Source organism: Phyllostomus discolor, chromosome 4 (genome assembly GCF_004126475.2).
Source record: "Phyllostomus discolor isolate MPI-MPIP mPhyDis1 chromosome 4, mPhyDis1.pri.v3, whole genome shotgun sequence".
In the NCBI taxonomy this organism is placed as follows: Eukaryota; Metazoa; Chordata; class Mammalia; order Chiroptera; family Phyllostomidae; genus Phyllostomus; species Phyllostomus discolor.
In genome coordinates, this window is record NC_040906.2 from 209,345,880 (window position 1) to 209,370,582 (window position 24,703).

At 64.6% G+C, this 24,703-nt stretch overlaps 1 protein-coding gene across 2 annotated transcripts; it reads right to left on the reverse strand.

Moving 5' to 3' along the window:
• Positions 1-771: 771 nt before the first annotated feature.
• On the reverse strand, positions 772-22,795 carry THBS2 (thrombospondin 2). 2 transcript variants are annotated; one of them, XM_036024993.1, is made up of 21 exons: positions 22,575-22,795; positions 20,591-21,147; positions 19,317-19,401; positions 16,641-16,837; positions 15,592-15,732; positions 14,840-14,936; positions 13,126-13,293; positions 12,741-12,917; positions 11,942-12,115; positions 11,307-11,434; positions 11,082-11,237; positions 10,430-10,648; positions 8,404-8,511; positions 7,496-7,655; positions 6,707-6,825; positions 5,781-6,015; positions 4,559-4,786; positions 3,934-4,205; positions 3,360-3,457; positions 2,235-2,374; positions 772-1,347 (listed from the first exon to the last, which is right to left on the reverse strand). In XM_036024993.1, exons 1-21 carry the CDS (start codon positions 22,624-22,626, stop codon positions 1,340-1,342), a joined length of 3,519 nt encoding a protein of 1,172 aa, XP_035880886.1. In that variant the 5' UTR covers positions 22,627-22,795; the 3' UTR covers positions 772-1,339. The 2 variants fall into 2 exon arrangements, with proteins under 2 accessions (XP_035880886.1, XP_035880885.1); XM_036024992.1 differs by having other exon boundaries at positions 13,126-13,296.
• Between the last annotated feature and the right edge of the window lie 1,908 nt (positions 22,796-24,703).

Below are 24,703 nucleotides of genomic sequence, written 5' to 3' on the forward strand. Positions count from 1 at the left end.
ATCTTTATCGAATGACACGTGCGCGCTCAGGCAAAAGCTATGGGTTCTCTCTGACTGACACCAAAAGCAGGTCACTACCAGTAGAAAGGAAAGCGCTGCCCCAGCCGGCCGAGCCCGGCCCCGCGGACGAACGGCCCGTGGAGGGTATCCCGCAACTGAAAGCGACCAGTGGCCCAGCTGACCGCAGGGAGAGGGCGCATGCGCATCGGGAGGGCCGGCCGACCGCGCAGCCGCAGATCCAGCCCCGCGCCGGGGAGGAGGAGCGCGGCCGAAGCGGGAAGGACACACTGAGGGTCCCCTCCAAACTGCCGCTCTTCCTCGCGTACTCCGCCCCGCCCCGCCGCGAGCTCCCCGACAACGCGGATGGATGACAACGCCCGGGGTTTCTGACGGGAAGGCCTTCTGCGGTGACTGCCGTCTGGTGTCACGCTGCACTGGGCGCGCGTCTGTGCGCCCCTCGGCAGATGGAAGAGAAGTTCCCGGGGAACGGAACTGCCGTCTCGTTCTTCCCGCAAACGGCAGCGCGGCACCTGTGACTGGAGCCTTTCAGATCCCGAAGCGCGACACCGGGTCCGAGCGGGCGCCCGCGGGCGCGGCCCGCGGTACCGGGTGACAGCCGGCTGAGCTCCGCCGTGTCTGAGACAGCCCGAGGGAGGGCACCGCGCGTCCACTGTCGCCCAGAGGCGACCTCCCCGGGCCCCATCTGACCCGCGTCCGAGCCTTTCGGCAGGACGTCCCTCCGCAGAGGACACCCTCTCGGGATGGTTTCCAAAGGCCCACGGAGCTGGGCCCTCGCTCCCGCACCCGCGCCGGCCCGGCCTCGTCCCTGCTGGTGTCACTCCCGACTCGCGTGCGCCTAGTCCCGGAGGGACCGCACAGGACCGGTCCCACGGGGCTGCCCCCACCCACCAGCAGCGGCGGCTGCAGGCGAAGCAAGCCGTGTGCGACGTCCTTCCGCGTGGGGTCCGACGGCGCCCCACGCACCACGGCGCCCCACGCACCGCGTCCCCGTCAGGCGCACGCGCACGCAGGCACAGAGCGGAACCGCGTTTTACACGTAAGCGTCGTGCATGTGAGGCCGAGAAGCAGCAGCACCGTCGGCGGTCCCCGCACCCGGAGTCTGCGGCACCGTCGCTGTTTCCAGCGCCGGGTCGGAGTTCATCTCTGGGTCCCACTGGTGTGTGCCCTCGGGGCTGACGATGGCAGGGGAAGAGCCCCCGGAGTGAAGGTCAAGGACAGACAGAAGACGAGCTGAAGCGAGAGAAGCCGCAGGACCGGGGTGGCCGAGGCGTCGGGGCGCCGGCATCTGCAGTGCGTGCGGGAAATGCGGCCGGTCCGGTCACGCATCTGCGGAAGACAGGGAGCGGTTAGGGGGCGGGGCCGCTGCTCCGTGGCGTTTTTAGCTGCAACCTCCAATATCATGATTTTGATGTAAAAAAAAGACGTCAAGACACGGCTGAATGGACGTGTGGATGCAGGGGAGGAGGGAGGGAGCCTGCCCAGCGGGAGAAGAAAATCACCAGGTGCGCGAAGGTAAATCGAGTTTGTGCTTCCTGCCTGCACCTGGCGTTTGGCTTTGCCGTGCGGGGTAGGAGCGGCATCCTGGAGCCTCACTGACGTCCTCCGTACAGGGGGTGTGTCCCACCCGCAGGAGGGCGGGGATGAGACCAGAGAACAGCCAGCTCCCTCCCAGGTATGTTGTCTTTTGGTTCTGGCACCCCAGTGGAGAGAACAATCTCCCCTCCCACTCTTCTCTCTCTTCCTTTCTGTCTCAGGCTAGCCTCCTAAAGCTCCCCTAAGGGCCCAACCATGTGGAGCAGGGTGTCAAACTCATTTTCACCGGGGGCCATATCAGCCTCGCAGTTGCCTTCTAAGGGCCAAATGTGACTTTAGGTCTGTGCACATGTAACTACTTAACGGTTCAGCAAGAGCTCAGCACTGCCGTGGGTGGAAACCAGGGGCCGCGTGTTTGCCGCCTGTGGTGCAGTGCATCCAGGAAGCCATGGAACAGAGCAACGGGGGGACGGGCGGCCCGTGAGGAACTACCAAGCGTGTGTCTCACCACAGACATCGCACTCGACCCAAAACGGACAAACAGCAGCAGCTCAAGCCGCCCAGACACACCTCCACTCACCACGAGCCATCAGCGTGTTGCCTGGCCCTGGCGCCTCCGTGAGAGGACAGGCTCAGGGGCCCCTCCCGACCCTCTCTGCCGGGCGTGCGCTCGCACCCACCTCTGCACTCGTACTTGAGGTCTGAGAAGTAGACCATTTCTTGAGAGAAGACAAACAGGCCCAGCCGCCCCCCGGCGTAGGTGTGGTCATAGATGGGTCCCGAGTCCGCCATGACCTGCTTCCCTTCATGCACGAGGACCCTGTGGGCCGGGAAACGGGGCGGAGGAGACCATGGGCTCCGGGAAGCACGCTCAGGGAAGGCCCAGCCACGGGGACTCCGCCTTGTCCCAGCCTCCTTCCCCCGTGACTCCGTCACCCAGTCCGAATGCAAGTGGCTTCACCGTCACCTCCGCCCTCCAGGCACCCACCCCCCACCAGCTGGGGACACTCCCTCTACCGAGACAGGGGCATCAGCCACGTGCTCACCGCTGTGTCCCCACTAACTAGGGGCCCCAGGAAAGAGGCTCCACCCACACGCAAGGACGGGGCTGGTGCCCCCGGCCTCCCGGACTGGAGGGAGGGTGGGAGTGAGTAAGCAGGGATGTGCCGTGGAAACACCGTCCCGGGCGCCCAGCCCACACCCTGCATCCGTCGCTGGTTATAGGGAGACCTCTACGTTGACCCCATCGTGTGCTTGTCGGCTACGCTTAACTCTGCAAGGACACCTACACCTAAATTGTCATGTTTTGCTTCACTCAAAATCCACTGCCGGTGCTGTCACGACAAGGGAACCAGAGTCAGTTGGACCGACACTCGTGAGCGTTCTGTGCACAGGTGTGTTCTCCTCGGAGCCACTGACGTATCAGAAGCACACGTGACTGCTCTCCAAGCACACGTGACTGCGCAGGCTCACTCTGCAGCAACGGGGCCCCTGACTGCCCACTGTCCCCTCGCTGGGGACGTGTGTCCTTGAAGGACAGGTGCCGAGCACCCTCCTTGTCATTTTATTGGGACGAGTCTGACTTTAACAGCTTTGTTTTCCTTTTTAGTTTTCGTCCTAATTAGTGAGCAGCAGCAGAAGCTCCGGGACAGGAAAGAGAAGGTGTTTAAGGGCAAAGCATCCAGAACGACGCGCAGGTTAGGATCCGCCGGGCTTGTCCGAGATCGCGCGCACGTGCGGACGACGGAAACACGGTCTCCCCCGCAAGATCTGCCGACAAAAGCACGGCAACACGGAGCACTCACCGTATGTACCCCGTCTTGGGCCGGTGGGTCAGGTGCCACCTGTAGGCTGTGTAGTCTTTCCAGCCGATGTTTTTGGGGTCGTGCCACAGCGTCCGAACCTGGTGGGGGAGACACCCCTCATGAGCGCAGCCGGCACCCTCAGGCCTGAGCACAGTTTCACGACACCACGTGGGAACCAGTTGGTTTGCTCTGCCCACGAACCCTGGGGACTCACGCCCGTGGTGCAGACGCTGGTGTGGAGAACCCCCACCCCGACGGCGTGGGGCGCTCGGCGCTGGGGGCACAGTCACTGAGCCGGACGCACGGCTCCGTCACTGGGCCCTCTGCCTCCTGAGCGGGACCCCGGGACAACCCCCACACTTGCTGAGCGCAGCCCCTCATCTCTAGCGGAAGCCAGAGGCTGCTTAGCTGGCGAGAGGACTGCCAGTCGTGTCCACAGAAGGACCGGCACGGTGGGTTCGTCAGGGAGAGACTCAGTCGATGGCTGTGCTCTGAGTGACACCGGGCCAAACCCCGGGCGGGCGGGGCCTGCTCCCCCAGAGCCGAGCCCGGGGCCCCGCAGCACCACCCTCACCTGGCCCGCCGTGTTCCCGGTGTGCCACAGCGCGTTCCGCAGGTGCTCGCCGGTGCCCGTGGTGGAGTTGACCACCTTGAGGGACACGCCCGAGTAGCCGTAGGCGCGGGTGGGCTCGTTCTCCCAGTACGTCTGGGTCACCTGCTTCCACATGACCACGTAGAAGCGGCTGCTGGACTGGTAGCCGAAGACAAAGCCAGCGTAGTCGTCGTCCCGGTCGGTGTTGACGTAGAACGTGCCACTGAAGTCTACAGACACAAACTCGTCGAAACCTGGGCGCCAGGGGGAACGGCGGCTGTGAGACACGGGCGGCCGGGAGCAGCCCCTCACCGCCCCAAGGAGCTCTGCGGGCCCACCGAGCTCAACTCTCCACCCAATTCGGGACCTGTCGCTGTGAAAGGGTTCCACCTCTCCAGGTCCCACCTAGAGAGCTACGGCAGAGCACCCCACCTCGTGTGCGAGTTTGCACCCCAGTTCTAAAACAGCGTGGCAGGTGGCTTCCTGCGAACGACAGGTCAGAGGCTTAGGAGAGGCTGTGTGTGCTCAGGCAGGGGGTGTACATGCCGTGGAGGGACGGGGCCCCTGGCCCAGCAGCAGGATGGGCGCGCGGGCTTGAGGGGCTCACCCACGGCGATGCCAGGGTCGGAGTTCGCCGTCTGCACCAGCTCCTTGCCCTGGTGGCGGATGACCCAGTTGGGGTCAATCTGCGTGGTGCCCTTGGGGTCCAGGTGGACCATCTGGAAGTTCCTGAAGTCGGTCTCACTGATGGCGTGGTTCTCGGGACACACGTCGTCGATGTCGGGGATGCTGTCGTTGTCGAAGTCGTCCTTACACGCGTCTCCCCGCCCGTCACCTGTCACCACGGACAAGCAGGAAACGAGAACGGGACACGGCTTGCCACCCGCCCCGTGTCTGAGAGAACAGCTGCGACTCTGCGGCAGCCCAGGGAAGCGCCTGTGCTTCACGGCTTAATGCCGTCATCCCTGCAACACTCGGCCTTTTAGCTGCAGCCAGGCCTGCCTGCCTGCGTCACCGTCCCCTGGGGACAGCGGGTCGCCGTCGGCTCCCGGCTGGTTCTGCAGGACACCCGGGCGGCAAGTCACTGGCCCCAACACCAGCATCTGTCTTCCGGAACATCTCTCACCGCCGCTCGCAGTGTCCCTGCCTGCGTCTCTGGACACCTGTCTCCCCCGCACTCACAGCTGTGCTCAGAGCAGCTGTCCCAGGGAGATGCGGGCTCTCCTTTTCCAGAAGCTTCTTATGAAGTTTTCCAGTGAGGTGGTGGGAGGGGTCAGGTGGGCCAAAGCCCCCTGGTGAACAGGGCACAGGATGCCGCCCCCGCACAGCGCCCAGTCCCTGACCCTGATGGCCCACGTGAGTGCCTGCTGCTCCAGAAGGAGGCAGATATGCCGAGCTCCCCTCACAGACTTCAGCCACTGTCCGTCCTCCTTGGCAGCACACGCCTGTGCACATGAACCTCAGACACCACACACAGTCTCCCGCGCAGGTCAGCACAGCCCCCGCTCCCCCTGGCCTCCCTCCTGGGAAAAGCCCAGGGTCTCCCTGCCGGAACCACAAGCCCACCCATGAGCAAGTGGCTGGGGACGCTGAACGTGTTTCCCTCCTGCAGCTCCTGGGAGGGTCCCCAGGCTGTGCCGGGTCAGCGGGTCCCTGCTTCGGCCTGTCTGTCCCTGGCCGTTCTGCACAGAGAGCGGCAAAAGTGTCGAACATCCTGCCGAGGGTGGGCCTTAGCTCTTTCCGACACACGTGGACACACATGGACCCACACCTGAGCGGGATGATGCCCAGGGGAAGCCGCCGCTCTGGCGTCTGGACCCCCCACCTACCGTCGGCATCCTCCTGGCCGGGGTTGGGGACGAGCCGGCAGTTGTCCCTGTCGTCCGGCACTCCATCATTGTCATCATCTGAGTCGCAGGCGTCACCCCTGCCGTCGTGGTCGTGGTCAGCCTGGTTGGCGTTGGCGATGTAGGGGCAGTTGTCCTGGCTGTTCTGGTGGCCGTCCTCATCGATGTCCTCGTTGTTGTCACACTGGTCCCCCACGAGGTCGTTGTCCACGTCGGTCTGAGGGCAGAGCGCGGGGGAGCAGCACTGAGCCTCCGTCCAGGGAGCCGGTGCCAGACAGGGTCACCCACGGTGTTCGGGCCAGACCGGCTCCTCCCATGCGAGCGGCCGCACTGTGGATGGGGTTGGCCCCCCTCGGCCTACACACGGCGGGGGGCCAAGGACCCAGCTCCGTCCTCTGCACCCTCCCTGCAGCTCCCGCCCCGAAGGGAGACAGGAGTGAACCAGCCAGGATCCAGTCCCGTTCTGACATCGTCGGGGACAGCACACAGGGGCAAGTGGGGTTACCGCTGTGGGAACGGGAAACAGCACAGCAGCTAACACATCACAACCCGGGGATAAGCTCTGTCTCTCATGCTCACGGCTGCAAGCCCACCCTGGGCCATGTGAGCTGCAGCCACGCCACGTTCTCCCTCGTGTCCCCCAAAGGCAACACCCAGCTGAGTCAGGGACACGCAGTGACGATGAGACGGACACACAGCACCCCTGGACCACACGGCGGAGCCTCTGTGCATTCGGCCGGGGCCACCGAGATGCGTGAGTCGTGTGTGGAGCTCAGTTCAGTGAGTGTTTTCAATTACAGTGGGCGGAGAGCCCGTGCCGTCACGCGTGGGCAGAGCTGTGGAGGCCCACGAGGGCACGCGGTCCGCAGCGGATGAAGCCCCGCCCCCGGCCGCCCCCGGCCCCTCACCTGGTCGGGGTTGTGCACCAGGGGGCAGTTGTCACAGTGGTCGCCCACGCCGTCGCCGTCCGTGTCCCTCTGGTCCGTGTTGTAGACGTAGGGGCAGTTGTCTCGCTCGTTGAAGACGTCTGTGGGATGCGGGGGACAGGAGGCGGCGGCGGTCAGCGGAGCACGCGGCTTCCCTGCGGCAGGCAGCAGCTCCCCGCGGAGCGCGCTCAGTAGAGACCACCTGGGGATGCGGCCCAGCAGGGGCCGTGTTGGGTCCTCGGGGGAATGTACGTACGTACGTACGAGAGCTTCGCCATTAACACTGACGTCTCCTCTGTTCAAACTAGAGCCCCCCCCCCGGGAGTTTTCCGGACAAGGCCTCCGAGGGGTCTACGGAGCGCCGGCCGGCGGGTCTGAGTCTGAGTCTGCTGGCCGGCTCTTCGGACGGCTGCCCGGTGCCCGGAGAGAGGAACACGCTGGCACTGGACCCGCCCCAGTGCCCGTGGTGAGGACAGAGCTGGGCTCCAGGAGCTCCGGACGGGCGTGCTTTAGAGCAGGCGCCGGGACGGACACCAGAGCCCACGTCCACGAGGCGGGGCAGCGGGCTGTCAGGGTCTGAGGGCGGCCCCTTCACCGCCCCTTGGAGAAAGGCGGGCGGGTGGACGGGCTCTACGGGACCCTCGGAGGATCACCTAGCCGTCTGCTGGGGTGTCGGTGAAGCTGAGCGCGCCCGACAAACACCGGACGGAAGTCCGCCGACCCTCCCCACTGAGCCTGAAACGCGTCCACTGAGGGCGGGGCCGCACTGACCGTCCCCGTCGATGTCCACGGAGCAGGCGTCGCCCTCGCCGTTGTGGTCCGTGTCGATCTGGGCCGGGTTGTGCACGTACGGGCAGTTGTCGCAGCGGTCCCCGACCTCGTCCTTGTCGTAGTCGGACTGGCGAGGGTTGAAGAGCAGCTGGCAGTTGTCCTAGCGGAGCAGCGAGAAGACAGTTTAGGGCACAGCACAGGGACGCTGGCCGGCCGGGCCGACGGGCGACAGACGCCCTCCGAGCGGCTGAGCGGGAGCCCGCCCGGCGCGCCCCCGACGTCAGTCCCGCGCGATGACGCATGCGCCGGCCCGGTCTGGGGCATGCGCGGTCCACAGCGGAGACCACCGCCCGGCGCCTCACGGCGGAGACGGGCCTGTGCTCGTCCAGCGGGCGAGCGAGCGAGCGCCGGACGGGGCGGGGCGAGTGAGTCAGAGCGCGCGCCTGACCCTGCGGGGCCCGGCACCGACGCCGAATCGTTTACCATCCGAACAGTTTCCTCAGAAATGGTGCCGCCTGAACCCTGCCACGGGGCCGTCTGCCGCTGTCTCGGGGACAGCCCCGCCTCCTCGGGGACAGCCCCGCCTCCTCGGGGGACAGCCCCGCCCCCTCGGGGACAGCCCCGCCCCCTCGGGGACAGCCCCGCCCACCGGGAGGAGGGCCCGCACGCCCCTCCCCTTTGGGCAGCGTGATGCAGACCGCTGGAAGGTCTCTCTCTGAGCGCCCCGAGGCGGGCGCTCCGGCCGCCCCCTGTCCGCCCGCGCAGGGCCAGCGCCCTCTGACCGGGTCTGGGCAGGAGCGCCCGTCGGGACGGCTCGCAGCGACTGTTCGGTCCGAGCACCCATCTGCTGAGCCCTCCCGCCCGGGCCCCAGGGCGGCAGCTCGGACGGCCCGGCCGCACCCACTGACCTTCTCGTCGGTAACACCGTCGTTGTCGTCGTCGTCATCACAAGCATCGCCAACGCCGTCCTTGTCAAAATCCTCTTGCCCGGAGTTGGGCAGCAGGGGGCAGTTGTCCTGCGGTCGGAGGAAGCACGCAGTTATGGAAATGTCCCCGGGAGCCCTGCGCTCGCGAGGGGGGGCACCTGAAGCCCCGGGAGGCACGGCAGAGAGGTCGGGTCACACACCTGTCCTCCCTGGGCACAGAGCAAGAAGGCCAGAGAGCGCCCTCTCCGGGGCGCCCGGGAAGTCATGTCACAACTAACTCCCACCGGGTCGAGACGAAGATGGGAGCCCAGGGCCCTGGAAGGCTGCCAAACGCCTGATTGGGCCACTGTCTCAGAAAACGTGGACAAGGACAGAGGCTTCGGCATCCTCTCTCCTTCCCTTCGCCGCACCCACCAGAAAGCCAGAGCTCCCACCGCATCAGCCCTCCTGAGCCCGGGGGACCGGACCAGGGACCGGGTGGCGGCGGCTCAGAGCCCGAGGCTCAGACTCCAGGTCACTGCCCCTGGTCCCGCTCATCCAGGGCAGCAGGGGACTCACGGAACAAGTCCAACCGTGTCATACGTCAAACTGAGCTGCCCAGACAGCAGCCCGTGAGGGACTGGAAAGCCCGGAGAGGGTGCACGGGACAGCCTGCATTTCTACTGCGGTGACACTCGCTGCTGGCCACCGGAGGGGTCAGCACGCCCCTGCCGGTCCAAGTCTGAGCCAAGTTCCACACCAGCCCTGAGTGCAAGGCGGCTGCCCAGGCACCGTGGCAGACGACACACAAGGGGCCTCTGGGGTCGGGCGCAAGGCTTCCGTTCAGTCTGCCTTTGGCACCTGTTCACCCTCATAAAGGTATTTATAGCTGGGCCCTGGCTAGTGTGGCTCAGTGGACTGAGCACCAGCCTGCGAACCAAAGGGTCACCGGTTCGATTCCCAGTCAGGGCACATGCCTGAGTTTCGGACCAGGTCCCCAGTGGGGCCATGTGAGAGGCCATCACACACTGATGTTTCTCTCCCTTCCTTTCCCCTCTAAAACTAACTAAATAAAAACTTTCCTTAAAATATATATTTATAGCTAGGAATTGTAAGGTGCTGTTTTTTAAGTGACTAAATTCCTGTCTGAAATTCTGCAAAAGTGAAAAGAACGCAGGGTGTCCAGCGAGCATCTTAGTGTCACAGCCCACCCACTGTCCATGCCGTGACGCCCAGGCGGTGGCCGGCCCTTCACAGAAACTCTGCCGCGGTCACGTGCACAGCACCCCTCCCCAGCGGGACTGCCCAGCTGCACACCCGTGCTCGTGGGGAGTGGGGGCAGGGAGAGGGGACGCTCTGGCCCCTCAGAGCCAGCCGCCTGGGCTGCCGTCAACACCTGCCACCTTTCACCAAGACGGGCCGAAAGAGAAGACCGCCGTGGAAACTTGACGGCTCGAGGCACGAGCACGAGCCAGCGTGGAGGTCACGTGGACGGATGTTGTGAAGGGTGCTTTGGCACCTTTGTATCGTCCATGTCGGTGGAGCCGGTAAGACACCAACGGCACCAGAACCTCCTGGGATGCCTCGTGCAGCGGACCAGCGGTGGGTCCCCAGCCACGGGCCACACCCTGATCTCTGGAACCTGTGAACGGTACTTCGTCCGGCAGACAAGAGAGTGTCACCCCAGACGGCACAACCTGTGCGGGGTTCAGGGTCTTCAGAGGAGGGGCTTCTCAAGCGTCCAGGTGGGCTCAGGGCACAGGCACGTGTGTGCTTGCCGCAGCGAGTCGGGGGCCGGGACAAACACCCAGAGTCCCGGGCGGGGGGTGCAGGGGGCGGCCACCATCGAGGAAGCCCTGGCTGGAGGCGGCTCCGGAGGGAGCGAGCCACTGCCGACAGTGCGACCCCCGGACCCCAGCTGTGCGAGGCCAGGCCCCACCCGTGGTCACTGGCTCCTGCCCCCCCAGACGGCGACCGTGGGCCGGAGACGGCGAGGAGGCCCGTCCCGGCAGCCTGACCGCGCCCTCACCTTGACGCAGTGGTGGGTGGTGTTGGTGGCGCAGACCAGGTTCTTGTTGGGCCACCCGTCCAGGTCCGAGTCCTCCCCGCAGATGAGCCCGTCACCCGCGTACCCCGTCTGGCACTCGCACTTGTACATGGGGTCGCTGAAGTGGCCCAGGTAGATGCACTCCGCGTGCCGGTGGCAGCTGTGGGTCTTGTCCTTGCAGGGGTTCTCGGGCTCACACACCTGGGAGGAAGGGTCGCACCTGTCGGCAGGTCTGAGGCCGAGCACGCAGGGCTGTGGCGTGGGAGCAGGGGTGGGGGTGGGGGGGTCCTTTCCGAAGCAGGGACCATTCCCTAGGGATGTGCTCAGGGACTCGGGACTCAGCTCCTTCTGGAGGCAGCTCAGTGGCTCCACTGAGTGTGGCCAGCATGTGCCCGAGCCCCCGCTGACCACAGGGAGCTGTAGATTCATGAGGACCCGAGACCTGGTCCTCAGGATCTTGTGTGTGACCCCTGAGCGTGTCACCCCGACAAGGTCAGCTCCTGACGACAGACAGCAGCTCACACAGCCTTCGCCCGTCCCCAGAATGTCGCGCTTTTCCTCCCATCTCCCACCCTCCATGTTCCCAGATTCCGGCAGATGGGAGCTGGACATCATGCAAGAGGCCACTGCTCACCTGCTTTTCTGTCTGAGCCGCCTCCAGGCCGGCCCCGAAGGGCTGGGTCCCTTTGTACCGCGGGGGGCAGGGCAGGCAGTGGAACCCGGGGTGGGTGTTGACGCAGCGGGGGGACTTGCTGGCCGTGGAGAAGCAGACGTCGGCGACCAGGGCGCACTGCGGGGAGAGCAGACGTGAGCCCGCTGCCCCCGGTCCCGCCACACCCCCTGCCGGCCGGGCACGCACCTCGTCCAGATCCTCACAGTGGGTCCCGTTGCCCAGGAAGCCCACCGGGCAGGCACCGCACGACCAGGAGCCATCAGGGAAGCTGTTGCACACAGCTCCCGGGAAGCAGGGGCTGGACAAGCAGCCATCTGTGTGGGGAGGCGGAGAGGTCAGGACTGCGGCCGGCCGGGCAGCCGGCCTGGGTGCAGCACCGCCTCCAGCTCAGCGCCACCGTGACCCAGGACGGCCCCTGGCCGTGCCCCAAGGCCTCGGGGCCCCTCAGACACTGCGGGTGGCTGCAGAGAACCCGAGGGAATGAGGGAGGTCGATCGCACGGGGTCCCGGCATACAGATGCCGGGGTCCCTGTCCCCAGGGGACGGCCCGGGACTCAGCTCCGCTGGGCTCCCTGCATGGACAGTCCGCGTGCCCCTCGTGGCAGCAGCCTGCATGTAAAAACTCGGAGGGACCCAGCTCGGCTGGCTCTGCCCGCCCACAGTCCACCTTTCTTTCCCGCTGTTACGTGTCCCATCTTGGACAGGAAGGAGAGCCCAGGGGCTGCTTCCTGGACCCCCGCCGCCGCAGGCATCCAGGGCGGGGACTGCCGGAGCCTCAGGGTCTGGGGGGGGGGGGGGGGCCGGGGGGGCCCAGCACGAACCGATGGGGCAGCTCCTCTTGTTGCACATCTGCAGGTCCTTGAGCTCCCCCACGCAGGCCTTGCCCCCGTGCTGGGGCTCCGGGCTGTTGCAGACGCGCGTGCGCTCCCGCACGCCCCCGGCGCAGGTGACCGAGCAGGCGGACCACGGGGACCAGGGGCTCCACCGGCCGTCGACTGCAGGCAGAGGGCAGGGGCCGCGTCAGGCGGGGGTGGGGGAGGGGCTGCTGGGGGGGCAGGGCGGGAGGGAAGGCCCGGGGACTCGGGGTCGCCAGCGTGGCAGGGGAAAGTGGCAGGAAGCCCGTTCACGGCCCGAGGCCGGGAGGTGACGGAGTGGACGGAAGCTCAGTGGTTTGTTTCCACCCCTGGGAGGGAAAGTCACACCACCTTGGGGTCTAGACGCCGAGGACTGGTGACCGGGGCTGCAGGTGACCTCTGTCACACACATGAGGGCGTGGGACATTGAAGTTCGTTGTGAACGCCCCCTCCCCCTTCGGGACGGGTGGGTGGGTGGCGCATTGGGAAAGCGTTCACCCCACACACGCCCGGGCGTGGGGCCCGCCATGTCCCGACCCACTGTGTTCCGGGCCACCTGCTGCTCCCGGTCTGGTGGTTTGCCAGATGGCCAGGTGGCAGATGGAGCGTAGCTTGCGTGCACTGGGCAGGGGGCCAGCAAGGGGCCGGGACACCCTTCACCGCCCGGGCCTGTGAGGCCTTCGGGGACTGAGCAGGGTTGTGGGCCAGCCTGGGCCCTGGGCCCGGCCGCCCCGCAGGCCCGCCCCCACCTGCCTCTCGCACTCACCTGGGCACGGGACACCCTGGCAGCCTTTGGTCTCCCGGCCGCCACCCTTGCAGCCCTTGCCCCCCATCTGGGGCACCGGTGAGTTGCAGAGCCGTATCCGGGTGATGTTGCCAGGCCCGCAGGTCACGGAGCAGGAGGACCACGGCGACCAGTGGCTCCAGCCACCATCCTGCCGGACTGGCGCAGGGAGACACGGGGCATCAGGGGCAGGCCGCCCAGCCCGAATCCGAGTGTTGCCCAGGCAGGGTGGGGGAGGGGCCCGGCCAGAGCTGTTGGACAGAGCCGGCTGCCTCCCCCAAAGGGCAGTGAGCGGCTGTCCTCCACACCCAAAGTCCCGGGGCCACCGACCCACCCACATAGGGATGGCCAGCGGCCAGACACTCACTGCGGTGGTCACACTTGCCCAGGCTGCATGCCCGTGTCTGGATGGACGGGCCCAGGCAGGTGTTGCTGGTGACATCGCAGGACCGTCCTCTCTGCTGGGTGCCAGGCCCGCAGGTGGCTGAGCACTGGGTCCACTCGGCCCACGGGGACCAGCCCTCCTCACCGTCCACTGCTGGGCACAAAACACAGGCCAATCAGGCCTCTGCCCAGTGACAGGCGCAGGAGCGACAGGCACGTGACCTGGGACGGGCGTTACCCTCCAAGGAAGGAGACGACCCCGGCAATGGGCGCAGGCCCCGTGGGCAACATGGGGCTCCCGGGTCCGGTCCCAGATGGGAGTCAGGGGCTGCGTGCCGGGACAAGGACGGGAAGGGCCGTGGGTGGGGCCAGACTCCACGGACCCTCCGTCTGAGTGCTGGGTTCGGGGGGCGGCGTCGGGCCCTGCCCAGCTTTGTCTCGGGCATCCCGTCCTAACAACCTCCGCTCGTTGGCTGCCACTCGGGGAAAACTCAGTTTTTAGCTGGAATTGCAGGTCGCTAAACTTAGTTCCAAAGGGTTTCGACTGGGACAAGCTGCACAAAAAGGCAACTCCCTGCAAGGAGGCTTTCCAGACGAGGTTTCAGCCCCTGGACGGGAGGAAGGGCAGTGACTCAGGGCGAGGGGGTTTCAGCCCCTGGACGGGAGAAAGGGCAGTGACTCAGGGCGAGGGGGTTTCAGCCCCTGGACGGGAGGAAGGGCAGTGACTCAGGGCGAGGGGGTTTCAGCCCCTGGACGGGAGGAAGGGCAGTGACTCAGGGCGAGGGGGTTCCAGCCCCTGGACGGGAGAAAGGGCAGTGACTCAGGGCGAGGGGGTTTCAGCCCCTGGACGGGAGGAAGGGCAGTGACTCAGGGCGAGGGGGCTTCCGGGAAACAGCGGAGGCGCAGCGCACTGAACCGCCCGGGCGGGGCCCGCAACGTGCTGAGGTCAGAGGTCCCGCTGGGCAGTCGCTGCGACACAGCCTGCGTCGGGGCCCGTCACCCCCAGTCCCTGCGCGGGGAGCACCCCTCTGGACTTTACAGGAACACTCCTGAGCCCATAAAAGCTACGTTCTGCCCCAAACTGTCGTGTGACAGAGCTGGGCCTCTCTGAGCCCATCCCCTGTCCGCCCAGGAGGGGACACACGTGCTGGCCTCCAGCGGGAGGGAGGCCCTCCGGCCGGCCACCGGCCCCCCACCAGGCCCGCAGCCGCCCTGCGGGGGAGCCTGGCTCACACGGACAGGTGTGGAGGGATAGAGGGGCCTGGGGTTTTGCCCCGTCCAAGTGTCCCTCCCACGGAGTGCGTTTCTGTCACTAGGGCAACGGTCTTCGGCTCTTGCTTGTTTTACTTCAAATCGTCTTTTCTCCAAGGGGTGTGTTTGCCAAGATTGCCCATCCTCCTGGCGACACGCCCAGAGCGGCAGGTGCACCTGCCTCAGGGGCAGCGACTCTCTCTCAGAGCGAAGGTGGGGTGCTCTGTGCCCAGTGGTCCCGGGGCTCCGTCAAGAGGGGACCGGCCCTGGGTCCACAATTCAAGGGCTTGCAGATGCGTGCCCGTCCCCGAGCAGCGAGTGCGGACAGCCGGGCGAAGCGTCCCTGGGCGGGCACGGCCTGGCCTCACCCTCCCTGACAAAAAGGCCAAGCGGGCAGGAGGCAGCCGGGGGTACCCCAAGGCTGAGGCCACCGTGGCCGCACTTACGGGGGAAGCAGGACGGGCAGCAGGCCCCTTCCAGCAGCGACGGGTTGGCGCAGGTCGCCGGCGGGCAGGAGATCTGGTGGCAGACGGTTTTAAATTTCTGCAGTAAAGAGAGTCACTCCTGTGATACTCGCTCGAAAACGAGCCTCAGCGCCAAGCGGGACTGCAAGCGTCTGCAGGGACCCGCACCCCGCGGACCAGACAGCCACCGGGTCGGGGATCGCTCCCATTTAACCCTTGGAGCCCAGAGCCAGCCCTCTGCGTCCCCACCTGCTCCCCACATTGAGCCTTCCCTGCAGCGGGCAGGCGGGCCAGCCGAGGGGCTGGCAGGGTCCGAGGTCACCACCACTGGGGACCCTGCGACCTGAACCACGGGGGAGGAGCTGAGTGAGCCAGCAGCCGATGTATAGACAGTGACGGGCTGTCCCCAGACGCCCCTGCCGAGCCCCGCGGCCCTCACAGAGCCGAGTGGACCTGCACACCAACCAGAGGGGCCCTGGCAGCTCCAGCCCCACTGCCTGTGGCTGCCCCGTGACACCGGCCCGGTCACTGGCCCTCCCTGGGTCTTGGTTTCCCTGTGTGCAGAGCACGAGGCTGAGGGCAGCCCTATCTGCAGCGGGCTCCCCACGGCTCTGGCACTTGGCTGCCCCACGGCCAGCCAAGGGCGCCCCGGCCTCCGAGGGCTGGCAGCGCCTTGGGGCTGAGGGGGGTGGCCCGTCCCCGCGCCCCCCTGAGTGTAGGCGCCAAGGCCTCACCTTGCAGGTGCACTGGGTGCAGCTGTCCACGACCCAGGTCTCGTTCTCCGCGAAGAAGCGGCCGTCCTGCCAGCAGGCAGACACGTTCCGGGTCTTGGGGGGCCCGCCGACCAGCTCCCAGAGCACCTGGTTGTCGTTCGACTGGAAAACCGGAGTGGGGCTTGAGGGTGGACGGCACACCGGCGTGCGGCCATCACATCGCCTCGCCCTCAGCGCTGCCCGCCCAGGTAGGGCCCCCCTCGGCGGGGAGGACAGCAGGGCGGGGGCGCGCAGCCCGTGAAGGGAGCGGGTGTGAGGTCCCCGCGGAGCCTCCGCAGGCCGACTCTCGCCTGAGGCCATGCCGCACGCACAGCCTCACGGACGTCCCTTCCCACGGCCGCTCCGCCCGCTCACGGGCTCCCAGGTGACACGGGCTCCCCCATGGCTGCCCGTGCGTACTCCCGCCCCCACCCCACGCCCCCATGCTCATGATGGAAGGCTCCAGAAAGTGCCCTTCGTCTTGGGTGCTTCCTCAGCCAGCACCCTGGCCCGTGCTGTGGGGCAGAGCTGGACACGGGCTGTGTCCCTGCACGGGACCGAAGGGGGCCCTGCACCCCTCCCCCCGCCCCCTGGGCCACCAGCTGCCCTCAAGTCCTGGGGCCTAAGTGTGGGGGCGAGGTGGACGGCAGTGTGAGACCTCGTTACCCCCGGCCACCTGTCTCAACCTGAAGCCCCAGATCCTAAAGCCCTGGAGACGCTTTTCTCCGCCCTGACGCACCGGGGGACGCGCTGGGCCGTGGTCACGTCCTACGTGCCGGGGCAGGCCTGCTTGTCGAACGCCTGTGGCCCTCCCCCCCCGCGCTTCAGCCCCTAAGAAAACTATCATCTCCTAAACAAAACTAGTTTTCTCCGCTGGGGGGAGGAACGGTCCCCGGGCGGGGGCCCAGCTGGGAGGAGGTGTTGCCCACGACTCCATCTCCCGCTCTGAACCCGCGGGCCGTCCGCCCAGGGTCCTTGAGCCACACTGGGCTCCGACGACGCCCGGGGCCCCGCGCGCCCCGGACACCCACCACCTTCCGCAGGCTCTCGTGCAGCTGGTTGACCACGGCCCGCAGCCCCGACAGCTCGCTGGCCATGCTGCCCAGCTCCTCGCAGGACCGCTCGCACACGCCGGGCCGCCTCTCCGCGCCGAGGCCCACGAACTCCGTGGTGACCTCGGGGCTCAGGTGCAGCGTCTCCGTGTCCTCGCTGATGGCGTTGGCTTCCGCTGAGGGGACACACGCGGAGCCTGGTCGGAACCGGCCTCGGGCTGCACACGGGCCACCTGCGTGCGTCTCCGTGGGGACGCCACGCCCCCACGGGCACCGGGGCACCAGGCACAGTTAGAGCTGGTGTGTTTCGCAGGGGCCCGCCCTCTCGTAACCCGGCTCTGAAGCCACCCGCCCGCCAGCTGAGCAGACTCGTGCGGCCCACCCCAGAGACCCCCACTCGCGTCCTCGCCTCCCGTGCACACAGGAGGCCTTGCTTCCTGGTTCCAGTCGCACCTTCTCCACAGGCTGTGACCACCCTCGGCTCCTCACCCACCCGTCTGCCCACCCGAAACATGGTATCTTTTGTCTACTTTTCTGCGTTCCGTGGATCTGTCGTCCTTGTGCTAAATTAAGTGACTTCCTCGGGGCGTCCTCCCTTGTCCCTGACACTCACACAGTTTCTCTGCTGTGGCCCCAGCCCAGGGGACTCTCCTCTCTGCCCAGGAGTCCTCGTCCATGGTCCCAGACAGAAACACAGCCCTAGGTGGAGCCGAGGCAGCAGCCGACCCCAGGCGCAGCCAGCATGGCTACGCCCAGGGGTCCAGGTGGGACGGCCCCTCGGCCACTGCCACGTCTACTCTGCAGCCACTGTCCCTGTTTGCAGTGCCCTCCCCGGGCCCCACCCCGCCACAGAGCGTGACAGGTAAATGCCACAGCTCCGTGGGGATGGCCATCATACCGGTTCCCCCCTCGGCTGTGAAGGCCCGATGCCGTTCGCACTGGTGGGGGGCGTGTGCCGCCCCTCCCTGTCCTAGAACCGCCCGGAGCCCCAGGACCCGCCCTCGGCGGTCACTGTGGGATCAGACGGACAGTGACGCGCTGCCACCAGGAGCAGGCCCCGGGGGGCCCTGCCATAGTGCCCCCAGCAGCCTCAGAAGGGCACAGCAGGCAGCCTCGGGCTGGTGCTGGCGCAGGGATAGGACCAGAGTTGGGGCCATGTCCCCTCTCCTGCCCTTGCGGGTGGCGGTCTCTCTGTCCCTTTGTGTCAGGGCACCATGCCCACCTGGCGGGCACCCCGTTTCTGAGGCCACTCAGCTTCACTCAACACCGGGAGGTCCCCAGCAGGGCCCCCTGCCCGCCCCAGAGGGATCGGTGCTGGGTGTCACTTCACTGTTAGCTCTTCAGTGTTTTGCTCTGTAACGGCCACACGCCCAAATAGACAACGACCTAATTCACGGGGACAGGGTGTTGGCATCTCAACCGGGGCCAGACATATGACACAATTCAGTCTGAGCTCCAGTTTCCCCGGGAAATGGGGATCCGGGAGCTGAGCACCCGCGTCTCAGGAGGCCCAGGGGGTCCTCCTTGCCACTCACTGGCTGAGAACCTGTGTTTAATCCCTGCCCCACCTCCTGCTTCACCCAGCCAGCCGCTGACAGACGTGCTGACGGGGAGGTCCAGGCCTCGGTCGGGGACCTGGAGCAGCGGGTGCCCGGGGGCCGAGTCGCCTGCTCAGCACGCTGATGCTCAGGGGCCGGAGCACCCCGTCTTCCACAGTGACCCGCAGACACCACAGTGTGTCTGTCATGGTTTCGGGTTGACGGGGGACACGGTCTCAGTGGGGACGGCTCGTGGCAGGGAAGAGCCTCCTCTCTGGGGCTCTCAGACCAGGTGCTGGCCAGCCCGGCTGCTCACAGGTGGGGGCCTCTGGGCACCGCAGTGTCTCCTCTCTGGGACAAGCGGCGAGCATGTGCCTGGCTCACACAGGTGTTTGCAAGACCGCGCAACACCATGAGCTGTGTGGAAAGGGCTGGCAGGGTCACCCCTGCAGAGTAAATGCTGGGGGGAGGCCGGCCGGAGGCCGGGTGTGACCTGCAAACTCGACCAGCAGACGGGCTGGGAGAGCGGGCTGGCACAGTGCCGTGTCAGCAGCCGTGGCCACGCAAGGACGCGCCACAGAGCCCGTGACCCGAGCCTGTCACTCCTCAGGGTGACCCCCACCCATTCCTAGGCTGCCAGCTTCACGTATGTTCACAATCATGTTAGATGCCAGCAATCTGTTTTTTTGGCTTCTAAAGAGGCAATTTTGGATTAAAATGTATTCAACATCAGTCCTTCGAGCGACGCGTGATTTGATGGTGGCAGCCTGTCTAGCATGACCCGCTAAATTTATTCCAATGCAGGGTCCGGCACAAATATCGCCCCTTTTTAATTACATAGAAATCTTTATACAAAATCATAAGCATGTAATTCTGTAACATAGTAACGTCACGCTCAAGCACGCAGTATGACACTTTCAGTGAAATGCTTCCATTGCTGTCCGTCTCATGAAAGACATCCCACACCCTCCCGTCGACACTCAGCAGCATCGCTTCTGCCGGACCCTGCGTTTCTGTTTAAATCCTCACTAGCCCACATTCACACACACACACACACACACACCCCACAGCAGAAATCCATCCAAGACGGGAAACTTGTCGTTCAAAACACACCTACCTCCCTGGTTTTGCTGACAACCTTTCCTGCTAAGAACGTCTTCCACAGAGTTTTCAAACACCAGGTAGATGTTCTGCAGCAAGCCCTGGAGATGTAACAAGGAGAGAGACGCAGCAGTGAGCAAGCCGCAAGGGTCTGAGGCCGGGCGGAGAGAACGGAGTGAAAGCACAAGAGGGAAACTTGAAACGGGAGAGTGTTTTCTCTGTGCTCTCACCTGCAGCAGCTGCTGCCCTGCACCTGTCACCTGTGAGACTGTTTGAGGCAGGACCCAGGCCATGCAGTGACGAAAGAAGCAGGTGCTCCCCAGGGAAGGGAGGGGGGCCCAGGTGGACAGGTAACTGTGACTCCTGACCATGTTACAGGCTGTTCTTCTCTTGCAGGAGACCCACATGGTTATTGCATTTGGCAAAGGTCTTGGAAACCTCCACTGGTCCAACCATGGGTGTGGCAATGAGAGATAAGAGTGTCTCCCACTGCCCGGATGGGATGGGTCACCCGTCGCCACAGGGGCTTCCCTGGCCCTTGACCCTAACCCTGGCCTCCAGAAATGGACTCGGTAACAGGTGGTGCATCTGCACACCTTTCACTCCAATAACCGAGTCTAAACACACACTTGTTTCCAAAGAAGTCACAGGTATCTGGACGGGAGCAAGGCGCTGACCTTCCACTGCGGACTCCAAACACCTGTGGTCTTAAAAAGATTCTCCGCCAGAAGCCATTTCAACAAAGATGCACCCGAAGCTATTAGTAACCTTTCCTGAGAAAAACAGTTGTTCCTGTGTTTCTGCATCATTTCAGTAAAAAAGCAGGGTTTGGGGGTGGGTTCACAGCCTGGGGTTAAAGGGGCAGGTGAATGAGGCTGATTCCTTGGTCACCAAGTCTGTCTTCCTCCTGAAAATTCAGGGACTATTTGTGCCCCTGCAACAACTGGCTCTGCTTAGTCCTGGTGCTGTGTGTGCACGTGTGTGTGCCTAAGAGGTGTCCGTGTGTGAACACGTGTGCGTGTGTGTGGCACTGGTGTGGGCATAGGTAGGCATCATTGTGCATCGTGTGAATGTGTGTGCGTGGTGTGGTGTCTGTGTGTGGTGTACACACGTGTACAAATGGGTGGGCATGAGCACACGCGTGGTGTGTGCGGGAATGTGTGACCTGTGTGCATGTGTGCAGATGTGCGCATGCGTGCGCCTGACCCGCGCACCCCATCCCGCCCCGCCCCTAGGCCCCGCCCACCCCGGGCCCCGCCCACCCCCGGGCCCCGCCCCCACCGCACGCACCCGGAAGTGGCTCTCGCGGGCGGAGCCCTTGGCCACGTACATCCTGCTCTTCTCCGCCTTCAGCCGCTCGTAGAAAGGCTCGTCCAGCGCGAAGCTGTCGATCAGGTCGCAGCCCACGTACAAGCTGAAGGTCTCGCCCATCACCTGCACGGTGATGTTCTTCCACTGCGCGTCGGCCAGGCCCACGTCCTCCAGGGACAGGACGTGCTGGGCGCCGTCCAGCCAGTAGGTGAGGTCCAGCGTGTCGGCCGGCCCGTTGGACACGATCTCGAACTGCCGGTGCTCGGCGCCGGGGCCCTCCAGGGCCAGCAGCGTGCCGCGGGACTTGCGGTCCTGCTTCAGCGTGGCCGTGAGGAAGAAGCCCTCCTTCTGCCGCATGAGGCGGGCGATCTGGCCCAGGTACGCCATGCCCACCGGCGGGATGTAGTCAAACCGCACGAAGCGGTAGGCCGGCCCGCGGGGGTCGGGACCCCGGAACTGCTTGGCCCCGATGGTCTTCCGGTTGATGTTGCTGATGCTGAAAAGGTCAAAGGCCGTGTCCTCGTCCTGGTCGCCAGCTGCGCAGGGGTACAGAGCAGGGGTTACAGGAGGCGGCCGCGGCCCGCGGGGACGTCCTCGCCCTCTGGCAGCGGCAGACGTGGACTCCTGCGCCAGGGAGGGAGCCAGGCCACACAGTACCCGAGTCCCCTTCCCTTCCCTCCCACCGGGTGCCATGCTGCAGCCCTCGGTGTGCAGCCACTCCCGTCTCCCCTGGCTGCAGCTCAGAGAACGTCCCAAAATGGGCTGGTCCCCCAGACAGGTTGGGACCCACCGGCCAGAGTATCAACCACCCACCCCACCCCCACCACTTTGCTCTGCTCAGCTGACACTTTCTCCAGCAGGCCTCCCCGAGGAAGGGAGCAGGTCCTGTGCTCTGTGGGACCCCCCGCTCTGGACCTCATCCCCAGCTGCACCCTGAGCACCCCCACTCCCGTTCCTGTCCCCTAGATCCGGACATCATACACCCGTCTCCCTGCTGAGTGATGCCGGGAAAGCATCCTAGAGGCGAAATGCACCCCAGCCTGTCTCCCTGAGTTTGCAGGAAGGACTGGGCTGTCTGTCTCTTTCTCTCGGAGACAGAGTTCAGCAGCACTGGCCTCGCTTCGGTCTGTGGAGAACCACTGTTGCGTTTGTCACGCACCCTCCAGGCGAGAGTCTGAGACCACCACGGGCCTCGGGTGTTAGGTCGCCGTCTGGAAAGGGAAGCTGTCAGACCTACCAAAATTGTAACCGCTCAAATAATTCAAGATAGTTGACTGAGCGGAGAGTTTAAACGAAGCGCGACCTTGCGTCTGACGCGGTAAATGAGAACAGCGTGCTGCACCGGCTGCGCACAGAGGGTGAGGTGCACGCCCTCAGTGGGGCTGCTCGGCAGGGGAGTCAAAGTCCTTAAAATAATTAAAATCTCTGACTCAATTTTATCTTGGAACTCATCCTCCAGTGTAATCAGAAATGCTGGTGAAGATTTTATGCACGAAAGCATTCCTTGTGGCATCGGTCATACTAGTAAAAATAAAGGAACCATGTAGACGGGAAGTGGTAAAGAAATTAGAGTTTAGCTTCTGACAATATTACGCAGGCACTGAAAATTATGCCATAAAAGAATAAAGACATAGAAAAATATAATACAGTTTTAAGTAGGAAGGTAGAATGAAAAGAAGTTACAAAATACCAAAACTTCAAGTGTTGCAAATATGACTTATAGAAAAAAAGGGCTGAAGTGTGCCCAGAAAAAATGTATTTCTAGGTGTAAAGGTATTTTCCTCTAATACCTGAATGTTCTGAAAATATGTCATTCCTTTTGTGTGGACTCAGAAGTAAACAAGAATTTATTCACAATGAAGTTAAAAAGACCAAGAGGTCAGACACTCCAACCACAAACCTTGTGTTGTGTACCCCTCATCCTTCCGCGACCTTCCCCACCCCCGGCTGGGGCCCCACTCACCCTGAGCACCGCACAAGGCCCAGAGGGCCGGCAGGACCAGCGTCCAGAGCATCCCGTCTCCCAGCACGGCGTTGCGGGCAGGCAGGCAGCCGGGCGGTCAGAGCCTGGTGGTGCCGAGCACGCGCAGCCTCCGGGGCGGAAGGGAACTCTCGCTGTGTACCACCACTGAAAAGAAGTTTGTGTTTAAAAGCCGGAACAGAGGGATCTGCGGGGATCGAAAGCTTGACGATGAGACGTGTGCTTCTCGGTCGGCATCCTTTGGGTCGCTGCGAGTGCTGACTGGTGTTAGCGAGCAGCGAGCAGCGCTGTGTGAATCCCCTTCGAAGACCTACACCACTTTGTCTGAGGACCCCAGAGGGAGACGCTGCTCTCGTTACTATCTCCAGCATATGGGGGAGAGGGAAATCGGGGCTCCCCCACCTTGCCCGCACCCCCGCAGGGCTGCACAGAGAAGCATGGTGGGGACTGGAACCGGGAGTCCGAGTTAGGGAAACAGCACGGGGGAGCGATTCCTGGGGGCGTTTTGTGTGAACGGCCGAGAAAAGAAATAGCTGTGCGTAACTTAAATAGAATAAACGTTAACTGTATATTTAGCTAGAAATGAGCATAATTTGGAGAATCGTAATTACAAAAAGCAAAGCATTCCACTGAGGAGTTTCAGTCTGCCTGGCTCTTTTCCTGCAGGCCTGTTTTTCCGTTCTCGGGATTTTCAGTTGGCTCAGCAGAGGCTGGACCAGAAGTCAGGAGGCCTGGCGGGCGGCCGGCTGCACGTTAACCCCTGCGGGGCCTCCCTGCCAGGGCCCGGGCTCCCCGGGCCCCTCGGGTGCAGGCACCGAGGCCCAGTTCCTCCCCCATTCGGGACACGAAAGCGTGTCGGGGGCTCGGCGCTGCAGAAGCCCAGGGAGCGGCCTCTCCCGAAGGGTGTGCTGGCGTGGCAGAGCCGGCTCCTGCACGGAAACTCCCCAGAGGGCCAGGAGCCCAGATGCCTGCTTCGCTGCAGAGGGGGGCTGAGAACGAGCTGTGGCAGCCGACACCCCCAGCGGCTGCGGCCCCAGGCGAGCCCGGACCTCAGACTGCAGTGCACTCTGGGCTTCCCCAGCTGGGGCAGGAACCTCGGCCCTGAAAACGCCCACCTCCGGGGGCAGCAAGGACCAGAGGAAGCTGTCAGCACTGGCGAGGGCTCGTCCAGCGCAGTGAGCCCACAGGCTCGGTCACGCGCCTCGGCGGGGCTCCCACCCAGAAGGCTCCCAGCGGGACTCCTCGTGGGCGTCAGTGACAGATGATGTCAGCGGGGTTCTCACGAGGACCAGGGGCCGTGAGGAGACGTTTCTGTCCACGAGCTCCACAGCGTGGCCCCCACGCCCTGGGCCCGCCCTGCACTCTCACGTGCCCACCCGGCGTGGGCTTCTGCCCTGCGGACAGCAGACAAGGCTGACCCTGGCAACGACGGCCTCCGCCCAAACACGGATGTCCGGTTTCCCGTGCCCGGCTCCCGGAGCGTGGCCTCAGCAGAGCGAGTGAACGCTGCCCGGACCGTCCCTCCCTGTGCTTCCCAGAGCAGAGGTGCCCAGGGCTCATCTCTGCCACGGGCCAAGTGAACAGGAGGGTCCCCTCTGATCTCAGGGGGTCGATCGGCCGCACAGCCTCACTGCATCCCGTGTCGCCTGGCTGCAGGGCTCGTCACACGCATGACCTAATGAATGCCACACGCCACGGTGACTGGCACACAGGCTCCGGCGTCGTGGGTGCCACGGCCCCACACTCTGTTCACAGTGCAGGTTTTGCCAAAGGAGATTCTCCCGAAGATCTTCTGCCACCGAGTGTCCTGAGAACGTCTGGAGATCTTTTAAAATTCTTTTTGTATCAGGCACCACAGCAAAAACAACTTTCGGACAGATAACGGCTCCCCCCACCGAGTGACAGGGTCAGAGCTGGGCCCCTCAGGCTGAGGCAGCCGCGAGGGAGGGGTACCTGCCTCCACCTTCCATATGCTAATCACCCCAGCCCGCGCCTGCAGCCCAGCCTTTCCATATGCTAATTTCGCCACCTAGGAGGCTGCATTCCGGGGACTTCCCGAGAACTTGCTCCTTCTTACCCACGTACTATCATTTATTATTCATTTTCAGCCA

Excerpts from the sequence above, each read along its gene's own strand:
- THBS2 (XM_036024992.1), bottom strand. The coding sequence starts at position 22,626 with ATGCTCTGGACGCTGGTCCTGCCGGCCCTCTGGGCCTTGTGCGGTGCT. Across the intron at positions 3,458-3,933 it reads CCGGGAACACGGCGGGCCAG|GTTCGGACGCTGTGGCACGA; the intron begins GTGAGGGTGGTG and ends CTCCCCCACCAG. Across the intron at positions 2,375-3,359 it reads CCCAAGACGGGGTACATACG|GGTCCTCGTGCATGAAGGGA; the intron begins GTGAGTGCTCCG and ends CCCGGCCCACAG.